Source organism: Xenopus tropicalis, chromosome 6 (assembly GCF_000004195.4).
Source record: "Xenopus tropicalis strain Nigerian chromosome 6, UCB_Xtro_10.0, whole genome shotgun sequence".
Taxonomy (NCBI): Eukaryota; Metazoa; Chordata; class Amphibia; order Anura; family Pipidae; genus Xenopus; species Xenopus tropicalis.
Window position 1 is genome coordinate 5,139,341 of NC_030682.2, and position 17,354 is coordinate 5,156,694.

Sequence of the window (17,354 nt, forward strand, 5' to 3'; positions counted from 1 at the left end):
GTGTCCTAACGGTCCCTGCCAGAAGCACAGTAGGAGGGGGAGAGCCAATCACAGCCCTGCAGTCACACAAGCACAGACAGACTTCAGTTCCCTATCAGGTCGGCCTAGCTGCTGATACAAATACAGGTAGCATTACAAGCAGCTAGCTACTACTGGGCCCTCTGCCTACAGCAGTCGGCAGCACAATGCAGAAGAGTCCAAGACAACACTTCCTGTTATACAGTCCCATATATTCCCTAAGGGTAAAGCCACATGGGATGGGTTCAGTTTGGTTGCACCAGTGCCAGTAGCTCTGCACTATTTGCATTCATTTGGGTTTCCAACAGGGGAATATAAGGGATGCCCAAGAGGACTAGGCAATTTTTCAGGTATATACAGACATAGAAAGGGTAACTAAATCACTGTTGGGCTTATTGGACTTGTGGACTTATTGGGAAAGATAAAGGGCTGTGATATAAAATGCCATGCAACATGTGAGACAGCACTAGGGCTCTGTGTAAGGCTTACACATGTTATGAAATAATAATACAATACAATAATGACTGAATACCCTGTAATTACCCCTGATCCCAGAGTAGCCTGTGTTCTGTACCAGGGACAAGTTACTCACCGGCCACAGAAATGGAACCAATTTCCCTCCTTTTTGCAGTCACATGATCCTCAGAGTCAGACGCTTCATTTTCTGATTTCACTTTATTTTCAGTCTCTATATGACCTGACAACATACAAAGTATAATGCAGTTAGATGTGATCCCATTAGAGGAAAACCATGAAAGAAGAATACAGGGTATGAAGAGACACTAGGGAGAAGAAGGTATCGCACAAAGCACAGGAAGGAGAGCGGGGAATCCTAGAAAGGGACAGTTAGAGGGGAGGACATTGGGGAATGACACCCAGTACCTCAGATAGAAGGTTTGTGAATGAGCAAACTCTAGAGCGATGATCCCCAGTGGCTCGGGGGCACCATATTGTGTAGCCTCAAAGTAGGTGCCAGTTTTACATTTATGGCTTGTAGGAAAGTTTTGGCACAGAGTTTTACCCCAAGCAGAACCTCCTGCAGGCCAGCAGCCCACATTGGGCTACCAAATAGCCAATCACAGCCCTTATTTGGAAGCCCGTGCTCTATGTAACAAACATGATACCTGAACTACAGACAATTTACTCACCGGCCCCAGGAACAGAATCCATTTCCGTCTTTATTTTGGGCAGCGGATCCTCAGTGTCGGGCTCTTCATCCTCAGATTTCACTTTAGGCTCATTTTGTGCAGAAGCTGACAAGAGACAGGGGATGATGCAGTTGGCCAGTGCTGCCCCTTAGTTTCTCCATGCAGTGCTCACATTCTCACACCCCCTATAATGGTACACCCCAATGTTAATAACAAGGTGCTCTTAGAAAATGTTGCATAATATCTGCAAAGAGTGCTATTTTTGTTTTATTGGCTTTTTATAGGGCCAGTCGTTGCTACAGGATGGCAAGGCAGAAGCACTGATCTATAATGTTCCATTTAGTAGGGCTAGCTACAGCTCTACTGACAGAGTACTGCTCGATACAGTAATGATGGTTTCTCATCTCTGTGATACAGAAACGTTACTCACTGGCCCCAGGAACGGGATCCATTTCCCGCTTTGATGCAGTCACATGATCCTCAGTGTCCGGCTCTTCTTTCTCTGATTTCACTCTAAGTACAGAACCTGCCAACAGAGAATGGAACCATAGTGGGCCATTTGCTAGCACATATAAACTAGCTACAAACACTCTGCCTACATAAAGCTATTATAGATATCTATAATGCCCTGAAGTTGTGTTTGTGCATTAGACTTTGGCTTTTCTGTTGAATGGTACCAAATGTGATATACTCTGGGGAGTCCTGAGATGCAACAAGGGAGACAAGCTGGGAGCAGACGGACATTGCTCTGTATTGGACATCAAGAATTGAAAACTGCTGGACACAGGGGTTCTTAGAGGAAAAGGGTTAGGTATATAATATATACTATGAAGTCAATGAGAGGTTGTGAGACCAACAAAAAAACGATGAGGCACATAGACCATTGAATCCAAGATATCAGTGACATCTTCCATTTACAGAAGCACTGGCTGTAGCTGAAGTGATCGGGCCACTTCCCTAGTTCAGCTAGAGCTGTATATTGTATCTCCTACTAAACACAGGCATGTACATTAGAAGCAGTATGACAGCTCCTAGATAGACCTAGATAGAGTAAAGACTCAACAACTGGCCAGTTGGGGTGGCAAAGGGAATTGGTTAGAAGTAGAAGCAACTAAAGCAGAACGACTCCAGCAAACCAAGTAGGGAACGAACCTCTACTCAGGGAACGAGCCTCTACTCAGGGAACGTGCCTCTACTCAGGGAACGTGCCTCTACTCAGGGAACGTGCCTCTACTCAGGGAACGTGCCTCTACTCAGGGAACGTGCCTCTACTCAGGGAACGTGCCTCTACTCAGGGAACGTGCCTCTACTCAGGGAACGTGCCTCTACTCAGGGAACGTGCCTCTACTCAGGGAACGTGCCTCTACTCAGGGAACGTGCCTCTACTCAGGAAACGTACCTCTACTCAGGGAACGTACCTCTACTCTGACCCCAAAACAGAAGTGAGGAAGAAAGTAATTACTTATAATAATAATATAAGGGGCACGCTTTCTGCAAAAGAACCTTGGTGACAATAAAAGCTGCTAATTTCAGAGAAAGTGTTGCCCCATTCTGTGCTATGGGAATGGTTTCTTACCTGTACAGATGTACTGATGACTGTGCAGGCTGCACTTTTGCGAGAAGCTTTTCCCACACTGGGCACATGCAAAAGCTTTCACTCCTGTATGAACACTATGGTGTCTCCAAAGGCTGCGCTTATCATAGAAGCCTTTGCCACATTCCGTGCAAGTGAATGGTTTCTCCCCAGTGTGGCTTTTCTGGTGATTACGGAGGTAGCTCTTTCTGAGAAAACATTTCCCACATTCCATACAAGAGAAAGGCTTCTCCCCCGTGTGAATCCTCAGGTGTGTCACAAGGGTTTGCTTGCTGCAGAAGCCTTTCCAACACAAAGTGCAGCTAAATGGTTTCTCCCCTGTGTGGCTTTTCTGGTGATTTTGTAGATAATTCTTTTTGATAAAACTTTTCCCACATTCCATGCATGTGAAAGGCTTTTCCCCTGTGTGGATTCTCTGGTGGGTGTTAAGATTGCCCTTTAGGGAGAAGCTTTTCCCACAATCAGCACATTTATAAGGCTTCTCTGCTTTGTGAATTTTCTGGTGGATGTAGAGATTGCTCTGCACATTGAAGCTTTTCCCACATTCCGTGCATCTGAATGGTTTCTCCCCTGTGTGGATGATCAGGTGTCTCTGGAGGTGGCTGTTGGTATAGAAGCTTTTCCTACATTCCGTACAGGCAAATCGCTTCTCTCCGCTATGAACCAACTGGTGCCGTTGGAATTTGGACTTACTACTATAATGCTTCCCACATGTTATACAGGAAAAAGGTTTATTTACTGCATTCTCTACTGTATGTTTGTCAGTATAACTATCATTCCCGGTCTCTGTGCAGATGTGACTGATCTCTGAGAAACTTTCTCCACACTTATTGCTCATGAAAGATGAGGCTTCGGAGCTGTTTGTGTCACACTCAGAGTCAGTTCCAGACAATACTTTCTGTGACGGCTCCTTGGCTGTATCCAATGTATTCAAATGATCATTGGCTTCCAGTCCTGGGGGGCTCTGGTGCCTTAACCAAAGCCTGGGGGTCTCAGGGTTACAATTTCTTTTGCCATTTATGTAACTGTCTAACAAAAAACACAAGACAAGTTAGGAAAGGAAGTATTTCTCACAAATCTGTGTTACTGACCATCACAGACAAACACAAAGCCATCCCTAGCAATGGCACAATCCCAGGCTACTTACCCCTGTCAGTAAGTGTATCTGCAGAACTTTCCTCTGGGTTCTCATGATAATCAAAGTCCAGTTCTTCTTCTTCCTTGATCTTTATCTGTAATATTTCTGAATCAGCCTCTGGGAAACCTTCTGGAAGAGCACACAGGAACATGGCAGCCTTTATTATTATTAACATTTATTTATAAAGCGCCAACATAAGCCTTATACACATATACTTATATTATATACATAGTCTTATCTCACTGTTCTCTGTCTGACATTTGAAATTGGCTAGAATATTGGCTAGAATATTGGCTAGAGCCGCACTTGTAATCTTGTAATTGGCCAGTGGTACTGGTTAGGCCGGTGTTAAAGAATTACCTTTAGGTATAATAAAATATATATATTACTATTCAGCTTAGCTGATGGAAGCACCTCTAAACCCCTCCTCCTTTTATAAGGTCTGGACTGAGAGTCAAACAGCCCCCCCACTAGCCCAATAAATAATGACTGTCTATGGCATCTTCGGCAGCCCCGGATTGCCAGTATGGGCCTCATTTTAAGTCACTAGTACTCCCGGACATGCTAGTAAATAAGTCACAAATCAAATGCAGCTGACTAATTGATCCAGATGACAGATAAGATATTTCCTAGTGACCTGTGAGCTTTCTGTAAAGTGACAGGGATTTAATACTGGGCAGTTACTCACCAGCCCCGGAAACTGAATCCCTCTCATTCTTTATTGGGGTCAAGTGTTCCTTCATATTCCAGCATCACTGATAGGAAAATAAAGCAAATAAAGGAAAGAAAAAATGTCAGTATAAAATAACTACACATTCAACCGTCAAGGTATCGCCAGTTAGATCCACTCACTGGCAGCAGATCCCAACCCCTCCCAACTGCTCATATTGCTCCATTTGATCACTCTCCTTTGTGCTTCTGAAAGGTGCCCATACGTGTTACAATAACAATCTTTCCTGCAACTCCACTAGCGTGAGAGCTGAATCGTCAGATATGCAGATAGAAACAACAGAATTCTACCCCTATCTGAAGATTCAACATTAAAGGAGACATATAGGATAAAGCATATGAGATAAAGCAAAAAACCTCAACTTGTAGGCAATTATGAATAATATCCGGTGCTGGTTTCCCTTTGGGCTAAACATTAACCCTATCTGTAACAATGGCCCCTTTATTGGAGCTCCCTATAGATCCTCTCAGGTCCCTGTCTGGGTTTCACATGAGGGGTGGGCGTGTCCTAACGGTCCCTGCCAGAAGCACAGTAGGAGAGGGAGAGCCAATCACAGCCCTGCAGTCACACAAGCACAGACAGGCTTCAGTTCCCTATCAGGGAAGCCTAGCTGCTGATTGGTTCCTATCCTACAGTACTGTACTGAGTGCCACTGCACCCCCAATAAAAATTTTCCACCTTGGCTAATCGATGAGATGACCAAAATCCAAGGCTTTTGCCGATATCAGTAACCTTGTCAACCCACCAAATATTGTACGAAACGTCTTTCATATGATAATATCAGTGCGTGTATGGACACCTTAAAATTCAGTGCAGTTTAATTAAATGTACTTTTTGTGGCACTGTGGTATCATCCTTATAATGTACCAGTGACAGGAGTAGAGGTGTATTACTGTGAGTACATATACTGAGCCAATTCAAAGGTGCAAGTTCACAATTCAGATATATAGAGAGATATATTAGGTAGAGAAACAATAACTACCTAGTAATAATCAATGCCACATAAAAAAGTCCCATGGAATTTAATGAGATTATATATATATATACTGTGAGCGTAATTATCTGCAGTGTACAAGCAGGCAGCAGATTACGGTCAGATCCCATCTGTTTATGAGATGTCCTGGTGATCAGTGTTAAAGGAGACATATTGGATAAATGGGAAAACCCTAATTTTGTAGGCAATTATGAATAATATACGGTGCTGGTTTCCCTTTGGGCTAAACATTAATCCTGTCTGTAACAATGGCCCCTTTATTGGAGCTCCCTATAGATCCTATCTCTTCTCTGTCAGAGTTTGAAATGGAGAGTGGGCGTGTCCTAACGGTCCCTGCCAGAAGCACAGTAGGAGGGGGAGAGCCAATCACAGCCCTGCAGTCACACAAGCACAGACAGGCTTCAGTTCCCTATCAGGTCAGCCTAGCAGCTGATTGGTTCCTATCCTACAGTGCAGGGTACGGAGGGCCGCCGGCTCCCCAGCTCATCCAGAGAATTCAGCCAGCAGGAAGTGGAACAGATGGGCGGGGCTAGTGGGGGTTTTTGTGGAATTTCTCAATAAATCAGTCAGAAACACAACTTTTTAAGCACAATCCTTCTATATCTAGAGGAGTATAATTCCCTGGCACATTCATAATTTTTATAGGATATGTCTCCTTTAAAAGACCCTGTCACTTACACAGCGGGATTAACCCCCAGTCCCACAGCCGCCCCTCTCTATCAGCCCCTGCAGCGGGATTAACCCCCAGTCCCACAGCCGCCCCTCTCTATCGGCCCCTGCAGCGGGATTAACCCCCAGTCCCACAGCCGCCCCTCTCTATCGGCCCCTGCAGCGGGATTAACCCCCAGTCCCACAGCCGCCCCTCTCTATCAGCCCCTGCAGCGGGATTAACCCCCAGTCCCACAGCCGCCCCTCTCTATCAGCCCCTGCAGCGGGATTAACCCCCAGTCCCACAGCCGCCCCTCTCTATCGGCCCCTGCAGCGGGATTAACCCCCAGTCCCACAGCCGCCCCTCTCTATCGGCCCCTGCAGCGGGATTAACCACCAGTCCCACAGCCGCCCCTCTCTATCGGCCCCTGCAGCGGGATTAACCCCCAGTCCCACAGCCGCCCCTCTCTATCGGCCCCTGCAGCGGGATTAACCCCCAGTCCCACAGCCGCCCCTCTCTATCGGCCCCTGCAGCGGGATTAACCCCCAGTCCCACAGCCGCCCCTCTCTATCGGCCCCTGCAGCGGGATTAACCCCCAGTCCCACAGCCGCCCCTCTCTATCAGCCCCTGCAGCGGGATTAACCCCCAGTCCCACAGCCGCCCCTCTCTATCAGCCCCTGCAGCGGGATTAACCCCCAGTCCCACAGCCGCCCCTCTCTATCAGCCCCTGCAGCGGGATTAACCCCCAGTCCCACAGCCGCCCCTCTCTATCAGCCCCTGCAGTGGGATTAACCCCCAGTCCCACAGCCGCCCCTCTCTATCAGCCCCTGCAGCGGGATTAACCCCCAGTCCCACAGCCGCCCCTCTCTATCGGCCCCTGCAGCGGGATTAACCCCCAGTCCCACAGCCGCCCCTCTCTATCGGCCCCTGCAGCGGGATTAACCCCCAGTCCCACAGACAGTGCAGGGAGGAAGAGGAGGAGGAGGAGGAGGAGGAGGGAAAAGCACTTACCCAGTAGCCCAGGCTGGAGATGTGAGTGCAGGGGAGGGACAATGCCAGGGACACAGGGGAGGGAGTTACAGGGGCAGCAGGACACAATCCCCAGCCGGTCCCTCAGTGGATCCCCTCACATTTCAGCTCTAATCCCTGCTGGGTACTGGGGATGTCCTGGCATCTCTAAGCCCCGCCCATTAGGGAGGCAAATAGAGAAATTATTTACTGAGTAATATCACTATATTAAACTCATACAAATCCGATTTGCGGAACAGTTGAAGCAGCTGCTCGCTATTCCCTGGGCAGACTCCCCTATCCCAGTCCGGGCTGCGGATGACATGTTTGCACAGACTGCGTCTCGCTAGATACCGCCCCTTCAGCTCCCAAACCCCGCACATGCGCAGTGGAAGTCATGCGGTTGCCTAGCAACGTTTGGAAGCCTTTTTGTCAAACCAGCTGACATTCTCAATTGGCTGCAGTCAGTAGCGCTGTTTTATGCTAGGAAGGGAGGAGTAATCCCCGGCATTTCTGCTGCCCACCTCTGTTAAAGGGGTAGGTCACCTTGTTATAGAATGGCCAATAGTAAGCAACGTTTCAGTTGGTCTTCATTAATTATTTTGTACAGTTTTTTAATTTTTTGCCGACTCCTTCCAGCTTTCAAATGGGGGTCACTGACCCAGGCAGCACAAAAACTACCGCTCTATAAGGCCCCCATTTTATTGTTTTTGTTACTTTTAATAACCATAAACGCATTTGTTACACAATTTTTTTGTCTTTTTTTCCGCCTGTGGTTTTACACGACTGCGCCCAATTTGACGCACAGTGAAATTTTTTTGATGCCCGATGAATTTTTCCACAACAAATTTTCCCGGGTTTTGCAAAACAATTCACCAATGGCAAAATGCGTAAATTCGCTGCAAACTTACCTTTCTATTCAGACCATCTACTATTCATATTCCAGTTTATCATTGCAACTCTACCTTACAAAGTCCCTGGTTGCTAAGGTCAGTTGGACCCTAGCAACCAGATAGCTAAAATTCCAAAATGGAGAGTTGCTGACAGGGTCAGACTGGGGTGTGAAGGGCCCACCGGGGCTCCTGTCCCAGGGTCCCTGCAGGTGCACTCAGCCGGGCGCGTCCTCTAACCCCCCCTGTAGGAGCCCCCCTAACCCCCCTCGCAGGGCCCCCACCTGACGTCCTCCCCCGAGCGCATAAATTTGACGTGTCAGGGGAGGAGTGTTCTGGAGGATTTTTCCCGGTGTCCCGGCGGCCCAGTCCTACCCTGGTTGCTGAATAGTAAAATAATAGAAAAAACCCACAAATAACAATAAAAATATATATATATATTTAAGACTATCACTCTCTACATGATACTAAAAGTTAACTTAAAGGTAAACAACCCGTTTAATATCTGCCCTCTACCTGCCATTTAGCAGAACTTGCCGACAGGCCTTCTGAGCTCCCTCTGGCTCTCTGTGGATGAACATATAAATCCATACACAAACGAGGCATAGTCTCCTCTAACCAGTATATAATATAATATAGTTTCTCTGAATGTGGGGTATTGCTGAGGCTCAGCTGGCTCTATGGGTATAAATCAGCAGCCAGTCAGCAGGTAATGCCAATTAACCAGCCCCAGAGGCGCTGCTTCCATGAAGTGCGCCCCCCTCAGGTTACTAGCGGCGGCAAAAACAGCTCCTGGTAACTAACAATGAGTTTGGGGTTTTTAGATAAACACCTTACGGGGAGAATAGGGGTAGGATACAGAAGAGATACATGCCTTTATATACATTCCTTATTATGATAATATATCTGTGTGTGTGGTGGGTGGGAGGCCCAGAGAGTCCCCTGCCCAGATGCACAGAGGTAATACGATTAGTCATGTACATCTCATAAGGATATTACCATCTAAATAAAAGTATGTACTTACCCCAGGCAGGAGGATGAGGGGTGTGGGTAGGTGTAACTGTACCAGAGGCTATTATCTGCCACATTTAAAGGAGACATATCCTATAAAAATGATGAATGTACCAGTGAATAGAGATGTAGCGAACTAATTCGCACGAACATCGGGTGTTCGCAAGTCCGCAAGTTTGCGAACTTTTCGCGTATGTTCGCAATTTGGGTTCGCGTGGCGTTTTTCCGCTGCGTTTTTTCTAGGCCTAAAAACGCAGCACAAGCCACACATGGCGTTTTTCAAATCCCGTTTCCATGGTGCTAATAGTGCGAAATAGCAAAAAACGCAGCATATTTCCGCTAGGTCTGCCAGCTGCCTTTGCATATACATAGGAATAGCTTGCGTTTTTACGCAACGCTGTGTCAACAAAGTATTTTTCAGAGAAGTTTTTGCCCTTGATCCCCCCCCGCATGCCCCTGTCCAGGTCGTGGCACCCTTTAAACAACTTTAAAATCAGTTTTCTGGCCAGAAATGGCTTTTCTAGGTATTAAAGTTCGCCTTCCCATTGAAGTCTATGGAGTTCGCAAATGTTCTCACTTTTTGGCGTAAGTTCGCAAACTTTTTTTTTGAGGTTCATTACATCCCTACCAGTGAATTATACTCCTATAAATATAGAAGGATTGTGCTTTAAAAAGTTGTGTTTCTGACTAATTTATTGATAAATTCCACAAAACCCCACTAGCCCCGCCCATCCGTTCCACTTCCTGCTGGCTGAATTCTCTGGATGAGCTGGGGAGCCGGCGGCCCTCCGTACCCTGCACTGTAGGATAGGAACCAATCAGCAGCTAGGCTGACCTGATAGGGAACTGAAGTCTGTGCTTGTGTGAGTGCAGGGCTGTGATTGGCTCTCCCCCTCCTACTGTGCTTCTGGCAGGGACCGTTAGGACACGCCCACCCCTCATGTGAAACCCAGACAGGGACCTGAGAGGATCTATAGGGAGCTCCAATAAAGGGGCCATTGTTACAGATAGGGTTAATGTTTAGCCCAAAGGGAAACTAGCACCGGATATTATTCATAATTGCCTACAGGGTTAGGGGTTTCCCCATTTATCCTATATGTCTCCTTTAATGGAAGTGGGACAGCAGCAATATCTAAGCCACTAGATGTTAGATAGAGTTACATCTACAGGTCCTTTTCAAAAAATTAGCATATTGTGATAAAGTTCATTATTTTCTGTAATGTACTGATAAACATTAGACTTTCATATATTTTAGATTCATTACACACAACTGAAGTAGTTCAAACCTTTTCTTGTTTTAATATTGATGATTGTGGCATACAGCTCATGAAAACCCAAAATTCCTATCTCAAAAAATTAGCATATTTCATCCGCCCAATAAAAAAAAAGTGTTTTTAATACAAAAAAAGTCAACCTTCAAATAATTATGTTCAGTTATGCACTCAATACTTGGTCGGGAATCCTTTTGCAGAAATGACTGCTTCAATGTGGCGTGGCATGGAGGCAATCAGCCTGTGGCACTGCTCAGGTGTTATGGAGGCCCAGGATGCTTCAATAGCGGCCTTAAGCTCATCCAGAGTGTTGGGTCTTGTGTCTCTCAACTTTCTCTTCACAATATCCCACAGATTCTCTATGGGGTTCAGGTCAGGAGAGTTGGCAGGCCAATTGAGCACAGTAATACCATGGTCAGTAAACCATTTACCAGTGGTTTTGGCACTGTGAGCAGGTGCCAGGTCGTGCTGAAAAATGAAATCTTCATCTACATAAAGCTTTTCAGCAGATGGAAGCATGAAGTGCTCCAAAATCTCCTGATAGCTAGCTGCATTGACCCTGCCCTTGATAAAACACAGTGGACCAACACCAGCAGCTGACATGGCACCCCAGACCATCACTGACTGTGGGTACTTGACACTGGACTTCAGGCATTTTGGCATTTCCCTCTCCCCAGTCTTCCTCCAGACTCTGGCACCTTGATTTCCGAATGACATACTTTGGACCACTGAGCAACAGTCCAGTGCTGCTTCTCTGTAGCCCAGGTCAGGCGCTTCTGCCGCTGTTTCTGGTTCAAAAGTGGCTTGACCTGGGGAATGCAGCACCTGTAGCCCATTTCCTGCACGCGCCTGTACACGGTGGCTCTGGATGTTTCTACTCCAGACTCAGTCCACTGCTTCCGCAGGTCCCCAAGGTCAGGAATCGGTCCTTCTCCACAATCTTCCTCAGGGCCCAGTCACCTCTTCTCGTTGTGCAGCATTTTCTGCCACACTTTTTCCTTCCCACAGACTTCCCACTGAGGTGCCTTGATACAGCACTCTGGGAACAGCCTATTTGTTCAGAAATTTCTTTCTGTGTCTTACCCTCTTGCTTGAGGGTGTCAATGATGGCCTTCTGGACAGCAGTCAGGTCGGCAGTCTTACCCATGATTGCGGTTTTGAGTAATGAACCAGGCTGGGAGTTTTTAAAAGCCTCAGGAATCTTTTGCAGGTTTTTAGAGTTAATTTGTTGATTCAGATGATTAGGTTAATAGCTCATTTAGAGAACCTTTTCATGATATGCTAATTTTTTGAGATAGGAATTTTGGGTTTCCATGAGCTGTATGCCACAATCATCAATATTAAAACAAGAAAAGGCTTGAACTACTTCAGTTGTGTGTAATGAATCTAAAATATATGAAAGTCTAATGTTTATCAGTACATTACAGAAAATAATGAACTTTATCACAATATGCTAATTTTTTGAAAAGGACCTGTAGGGTGTGACATTTTTCAACAATTTTTACTTGAAAAAAATACCCATAGACTACAAATTGCTGCAAAAAAGCAGGAACTGTAAAAAAAAAAATGGCCATTGACTTTAATGCATTTTGCTAAATATTTTTACTGTTTCTCAGATTTTTCAGCAAAGCGAAACTACACCGATGAGATTCGCTCATCACTACTAGGGATGCTCCAAACCCTCATTTGTGGCATTTAACCAAATCCTAAATCTTTCATGCTGGGTTTGTCAAATCCTGAACCTAATTGAAGCCCATATTTGCAAATGTAAACTAGCATCCAGAGAAGCAAAGAATATTTTTTCTGCAATTTTCCTAAATGTCTGCCCTAAAGTCATGTAAAAAGCTTCCCATTTGGCTCGGCCAAACCAAATCCTGGTTTCATTGCATCCCTCGCTAAAGATCTTTGTTGGATTTATTCAGGCACTGGAAGTGGTTAGGATTATACTGCCCAACATCTGGGTATGTACGATAGGGTTGCCACCTCTGCCGGCTTTCTTAGTCGGGCAGGGGCGGGGGTGCCATCATGGGGGCGGGGAGGAGGCGGGCCATGATGTTGTGAGGCAGGGAGGGGCAGGGCCATGATATCACAGGGGCGGGGTAGGAGTTTTTGACACGGGCAGCCCTTCCGAAAATCCAGGTCAAACCCAGACAGGGGGCAACCCTAATGTACGACTAGTCTGGCAAGCGTTTAGGCTGATAATCCTGTAATCACGATGGATCGAAAATTATTGTTCTACCACAAAATTTCTCTGCAGCTCCTTTTTTCTACCAGCTGTTCCAACCCTTCAGCCTCAATGAATGGAACAAAGCCAAGTTGGCCTTGCGTGTGTATAGCCCCTATCAGTCTGTCTGGCCTGCCTGCTGATACCAAACTGTTCCTATGCCGAGCATCAAAGAGAAAGGAATCATTTATATTGGGCTTTTCTCTCATGGGACTCAAGGCATGTTCCAGCAAGCAAGGCAGCCATTCAGGCCAACTCCATCTCCTCAAATAGTAGTTAAATCAATTAAAAAAAAAAAGTAAATAAAATGTATAACTATTCCCAAATGCTCAGCTATTAATAAATAGCAATCATGGCTCTAAGCTATTGTCCATATAGGGTATAACCCCCAGAGGCCCTCAACAAAGACCCTCATTTAAAGAAGGATAAATGAAAAAAAAAAACCCTAACCCTGTAGGCAATTATGAATAATATCCGGTGCTGGTTTCCCTTTGGGCTAAACATTAACCCTATCTGTAACAATGGCCCCTTTATTGGAGCTCCCTATAGATCCTCTCAGGTCCCTGTCTGGGTTTCACATGAGGGGTGGGCGTGTCCTAACGGTCCCTGCCAGAAGCACAGTAGGAGGGGGACAGCCAATCACAGCCCTGCACTCACACAAGCACAGACAGGCTTCAGTTCCCTATCAGGTCAGCCTAGCTGCTGATTGGTTCCTATCCTACAGTGCCGCCGGCCCCCCTGCACAGCCTGGGAAAGGAGGCAGCAGGAAGCGAAACATATGGGCGGGGCTAGTAGAGTTTTGGGGGGAAATATTTTAATAAATTAATCCAATGGTAGGGACATTTGTCACTATAGACCAGTGATCCTCAACCAGTGACTCGGGGGCAACATGTTGCTCCCCAACCCCTTGGGTGTTGCTCTCAGTGCCCCCAAACCAGGGAGTTATTTTTGAATTCCTGACTCGGGGGCAAGTTTTGGTTGAATAAAAACAAGATTTAGTACCAAATAAAGCCCCTGTAAGCTGATAGGGTGCATAGAGGCCTCTAATAGCCAATCACAGCCCTTATTTGGCTCCTCCATGAACTTTTATGGTGCTTGTGTTGCTCCCCAAGTCTTTTTACATTTGACTGTGGCTCCCGAGTAAGAAAGGTTGGGGATCCCTGCTATAGACCATAGAGATTAGTTCTCCCAGTCAGGTAAAGCCCTACCTATCTGGAAGGCTATGGGAAAGAGAGCAGCCCAGGGTCAGTCAGGACAGAAAACACTTTCCTTTATCAATGGATATATTGGCATTTTTATTGTATGCAGAGTTTTCCCTGTTGTTCTCATGGATCTGTACTGGAAGTACTGGAAAGCCTGATGCATTCTGCTGTACTGAGTCAGGCCATACACTATACACAGGTTATTTACAAAGTATAGGTTTTATTTCATATGTCACCGAGATGTGTCTATACTAACTGGGCTTACTGCTCCCCTCATTGGTCTTTGTTAACCCTGATCTAGTGTAATAATTCCAATTAAACTCATTATCCTACATTCTACGAATCTAAGAACATGATTTAGTGCAGCTCGGAAGCCCCGTGGCCTACAGCCGTGCTACATAGTTACTGGTACATGTATATTTATCAGGCTGTGTAAAAAGTGGAGTAAAACATTACCGGTGATGTTGCTCATAGAAAACCAAAGCAAAGCATCTGATTGGTTGCTAACTGTTGAAATCTAAATGCTGATTGGTTGCCCTGGGCAACATCACCCTTAATGTTTTACTCCACTTTTTACACAGCCTGATAAATATTCCCCTTTGTTTCTATTCGTCTGTTGTTCCATTGGCGTAAGAGCACTGCTCATATATCTTCCCCTAAGTTCTGCGCATGTAATATGTTCCTCTCGGTATGAACAGTCTGGTGTTTGTACAGAGTGCACTTCTGTGTGAAGCATTTGCCACATTCAATACATTTGAACCGCTTCTCTCCCGTGTGAATGGCCTGGTGTTTGTACAGAGTGCCCTTCTGTGAGAAGCATTTGCCACAGTCTGTGCACGTGTAGGGTTTCTCCCCGGTGTGGATTTTCTGGTGACTGTACAAGTTGCTTTTTTGAGAGAAGCTTTTGCCGCATTCCGTGCAAACAAAAGATTTCTCCCCCGTGTGAGTGGTCTGGTGGCTCTGCAGATTGCCTTTTCGAGAGAAATGTTTCCCACATTCCGTGCAGGTGAATGGTTTCTCCCCCGTGTGGATCTTCTGGTGTCTGTGAAGGTGGCTGCTGTGAGAGAAGCTTTTCCCACATTCTGAACATTTACAAGGTTTCTCCCCCGTGTGAGTCTTTTGATGTCGGTTTAGGATGCTTTTATGAGAGAAGCTTTTGCCGCATTCTGAACACGTGTATGGTTTCTCCCCTGTGTGAACTCGCTCGTGACTTTGCAGATTGCTCTTAAGAGAGAAGCATTTCCCACATACTGAGCATGTGAATGGTTTCTCCCCTGTGTGGACCAGCTGATGTCTCTGGCAATGTGACTTGCGACTGTAGTGCTTCCCACACACTGCACAGAAGTAAGGCTTCTCTTCTGCATTCTCTCTGGAACGTATATTAGATATCTCATCTTTCTCATCTTGGGAACAGAGGTGGGTCAGGAGATCGCTATTCAGAGAGAAGCTTTTCCCACATTTATTGCAAATAAAACCTGATGAATCAGAGCTTGTAATGCAATTGTCATATCTAGTGCCGGACTCCTGCAATGGCTCCTTGGCTGTATCCAATGTATCACCGGCTTCTGTAACAATAACATTCCGGCGTCTTCGCCAAGATCTGGGGGTCTCAGAATTCCGACTGCTGCCATTATCTGTGTTAAATATAAATCAAACAAGGCAGGTTTAAAAAAAATAAATAAATAAATAAAAATGAATGTGATCAGTAAAACAAATAATACATGAACTCCCTACAACTGTTATTTGTTGTTTATTACCTGAGCAGATTAAGCACAAAAATACTAACCTGTTTAGAGTGCCTGCATATGGCTTATTATGGCTAATATACTCAATATGAAGGTTTACTTCTCCTTTAAAGCAATACTGCCATGGGAAAACATGCTTAAACCCCATCAGTTCTGCATTGTAATCTGTTTTTCCCATGGGGCTAGCCATATTCTTCATTTCCCAGGGTGCCACAGCCATGTGACCTGTGCTCTCATAAACTTCAGTCTCACTTTACTGCTGCGCTGCAAGTTGGAGTGATATCCCCCCCTCACCCCCAGCAGCCGATCAGCAGAACAATGGGAAGGGAGCAAGATAGCAGCTCCCAGTAGGTATCAGAATAGCACTCAATAGTAAGAAATCCAAGTCCGACTTGGGACTCCTCCAGTTACATGGGAGTAGGAGAAACAATAGGTTAGCTGAAAGCAGTTCTAATGGGTAGCGCTGGCTGAAAGCTCAGACTCAGGCACAATGCACTGAGATGGCGCCTACACACCAATAGCAAATGAATGGATAGTGAGACATTCCCAATCTTTTAGGACTTTTTAGTACATATAACAAAAACTATTTTGTGCTACTTACCGGCTCTGGGAAGAGAAACCCTTTCCTTATTCGCTGCAGTAACATGATCCTCAGCGTCCGACTCTTCATTGTCTGACTTCACTAATGAACCTGGCAATGTACAGGGGATTAAGGAGTTAGAGGTATCTTCATCCAATAGTAAAATAAGTTTTTTTTGTGGGCAATTAATATTTACTTGGCTTTACACTTAGGTTTAGGGGTCCCCCCTGCATTTGGAAGTACAGTATCGTCTTTATTACACAGAGGAGCAGGTTTCTAGGCAGGGTGAGGATATTGGGGTGCTCTTCTGTGAGGTTATATGAAACAAAAACTTGTGCCAGGTAGCGGGCAGCTTTTACTGGTCTAAGGCTGTTACATTGATAAACAGAAACATCCCATTGGTTGTCAGGCTGGACAAACTTTGCACATGTTGATAAATAACTCCTGCTGGTCTTGAAGGCTCCATTACTATTCCAGTGGTCTGATTGGCTACATGTCCCTATTCTTTCATGAGGACCCTGCCTAAATTTCATTATATCCCAGCCTGCCCATCCTAGGTAAATCACCCATAAAAGTAGAAAGTGCTCTTGTACATATAGGGAAAAGGTTGCTTAAGCTTAATGGGGGCTTCAATACCGAGCAATGGTTTGTATTCAATTTGTACTGACTCCAACCAACAGAAAGATTTAGGTATAAATACTCTTTAGTATTACATTCTGTTTCCTATGCGATAGCTGGGCTCCATGTTGGCTGCACCCGTTTTTAGGGATATTACAGTATTTGTCTAGTCTCTAGGGCAGCGGTGGGCAAACTTTTTGGCTCAAGGGCCACATTGACTTTTAAAATTTGACAGACGGGCCAGCGTTACGCCGTATTAAAAAGACCAACGGGTCAGACATGGCCCGCGGGCCGTAGAGGGAATACAACCCATATTGACCTTACTGTTAAACCAGTTTATAAGAGTGGACCCATCCCAGAAGGGAATTAATAAAAGTGAATTTCATTGGAGCCACAATGTACAACGGCCAATCAGACTTATGCTTTGAATAATCTTTCTGCAGTTGACCAATCAAAGCTAGTTGAAGATGGGTTACAACACCAGATTAATGACCCCATTCCCAAGATCGGGAATCACTGGCCAGGAGTTTGTGT

At 45.6% G+C, this 17,354-nt stretch overlaps 2 protein-coding genes across 3 annotated transcripts in view; both read right to left on the minus strand.

Annotated features, from left to right (window-relative positions):
• LOC105945412 (zinc finger protein 665) overlaps positions 1–17,354 on the minus strand; it is a 78,074-nt gene that overhangs the window by 24,739 nt on the left and 35,981 nt on the right. The window lies entirely within an intron of this gene.
• The window catches only part of LOC100216020 (uncharacterized loc100216020), a 36,358-nt gene that overhangs the window by 1,699 nt on the left and 17,305 nt on the right, over positions 1–17,354 (minus strand). Inside the window, exons 9-16 of one of the 2 annotated variants that reach the window (XM_031903262.1) lie at positions 16,224–16,313; positions 14,523–15,511; positions 4,587–4,647; positions 3,908–4,027; positions 2,743–3,789; positions 1,597–1,692; positions 1,167–1,271; positions 611–715 (exon numbers count right to left, since the gene is read on the minus strand). In XM_031903262.1, the coding sequence (XP_031759122.1) occupies positions 611–715; positions 1,167–1,271; positions 1,597–1,692; positions 2,743–3,789; positions 3,908–4,027; positions 4,587–4,647; positions 14,523–15,511; positions 16,224–16,313 (2,613 nt within the window). 2 annotated transcript variants of the gene reach the window in all.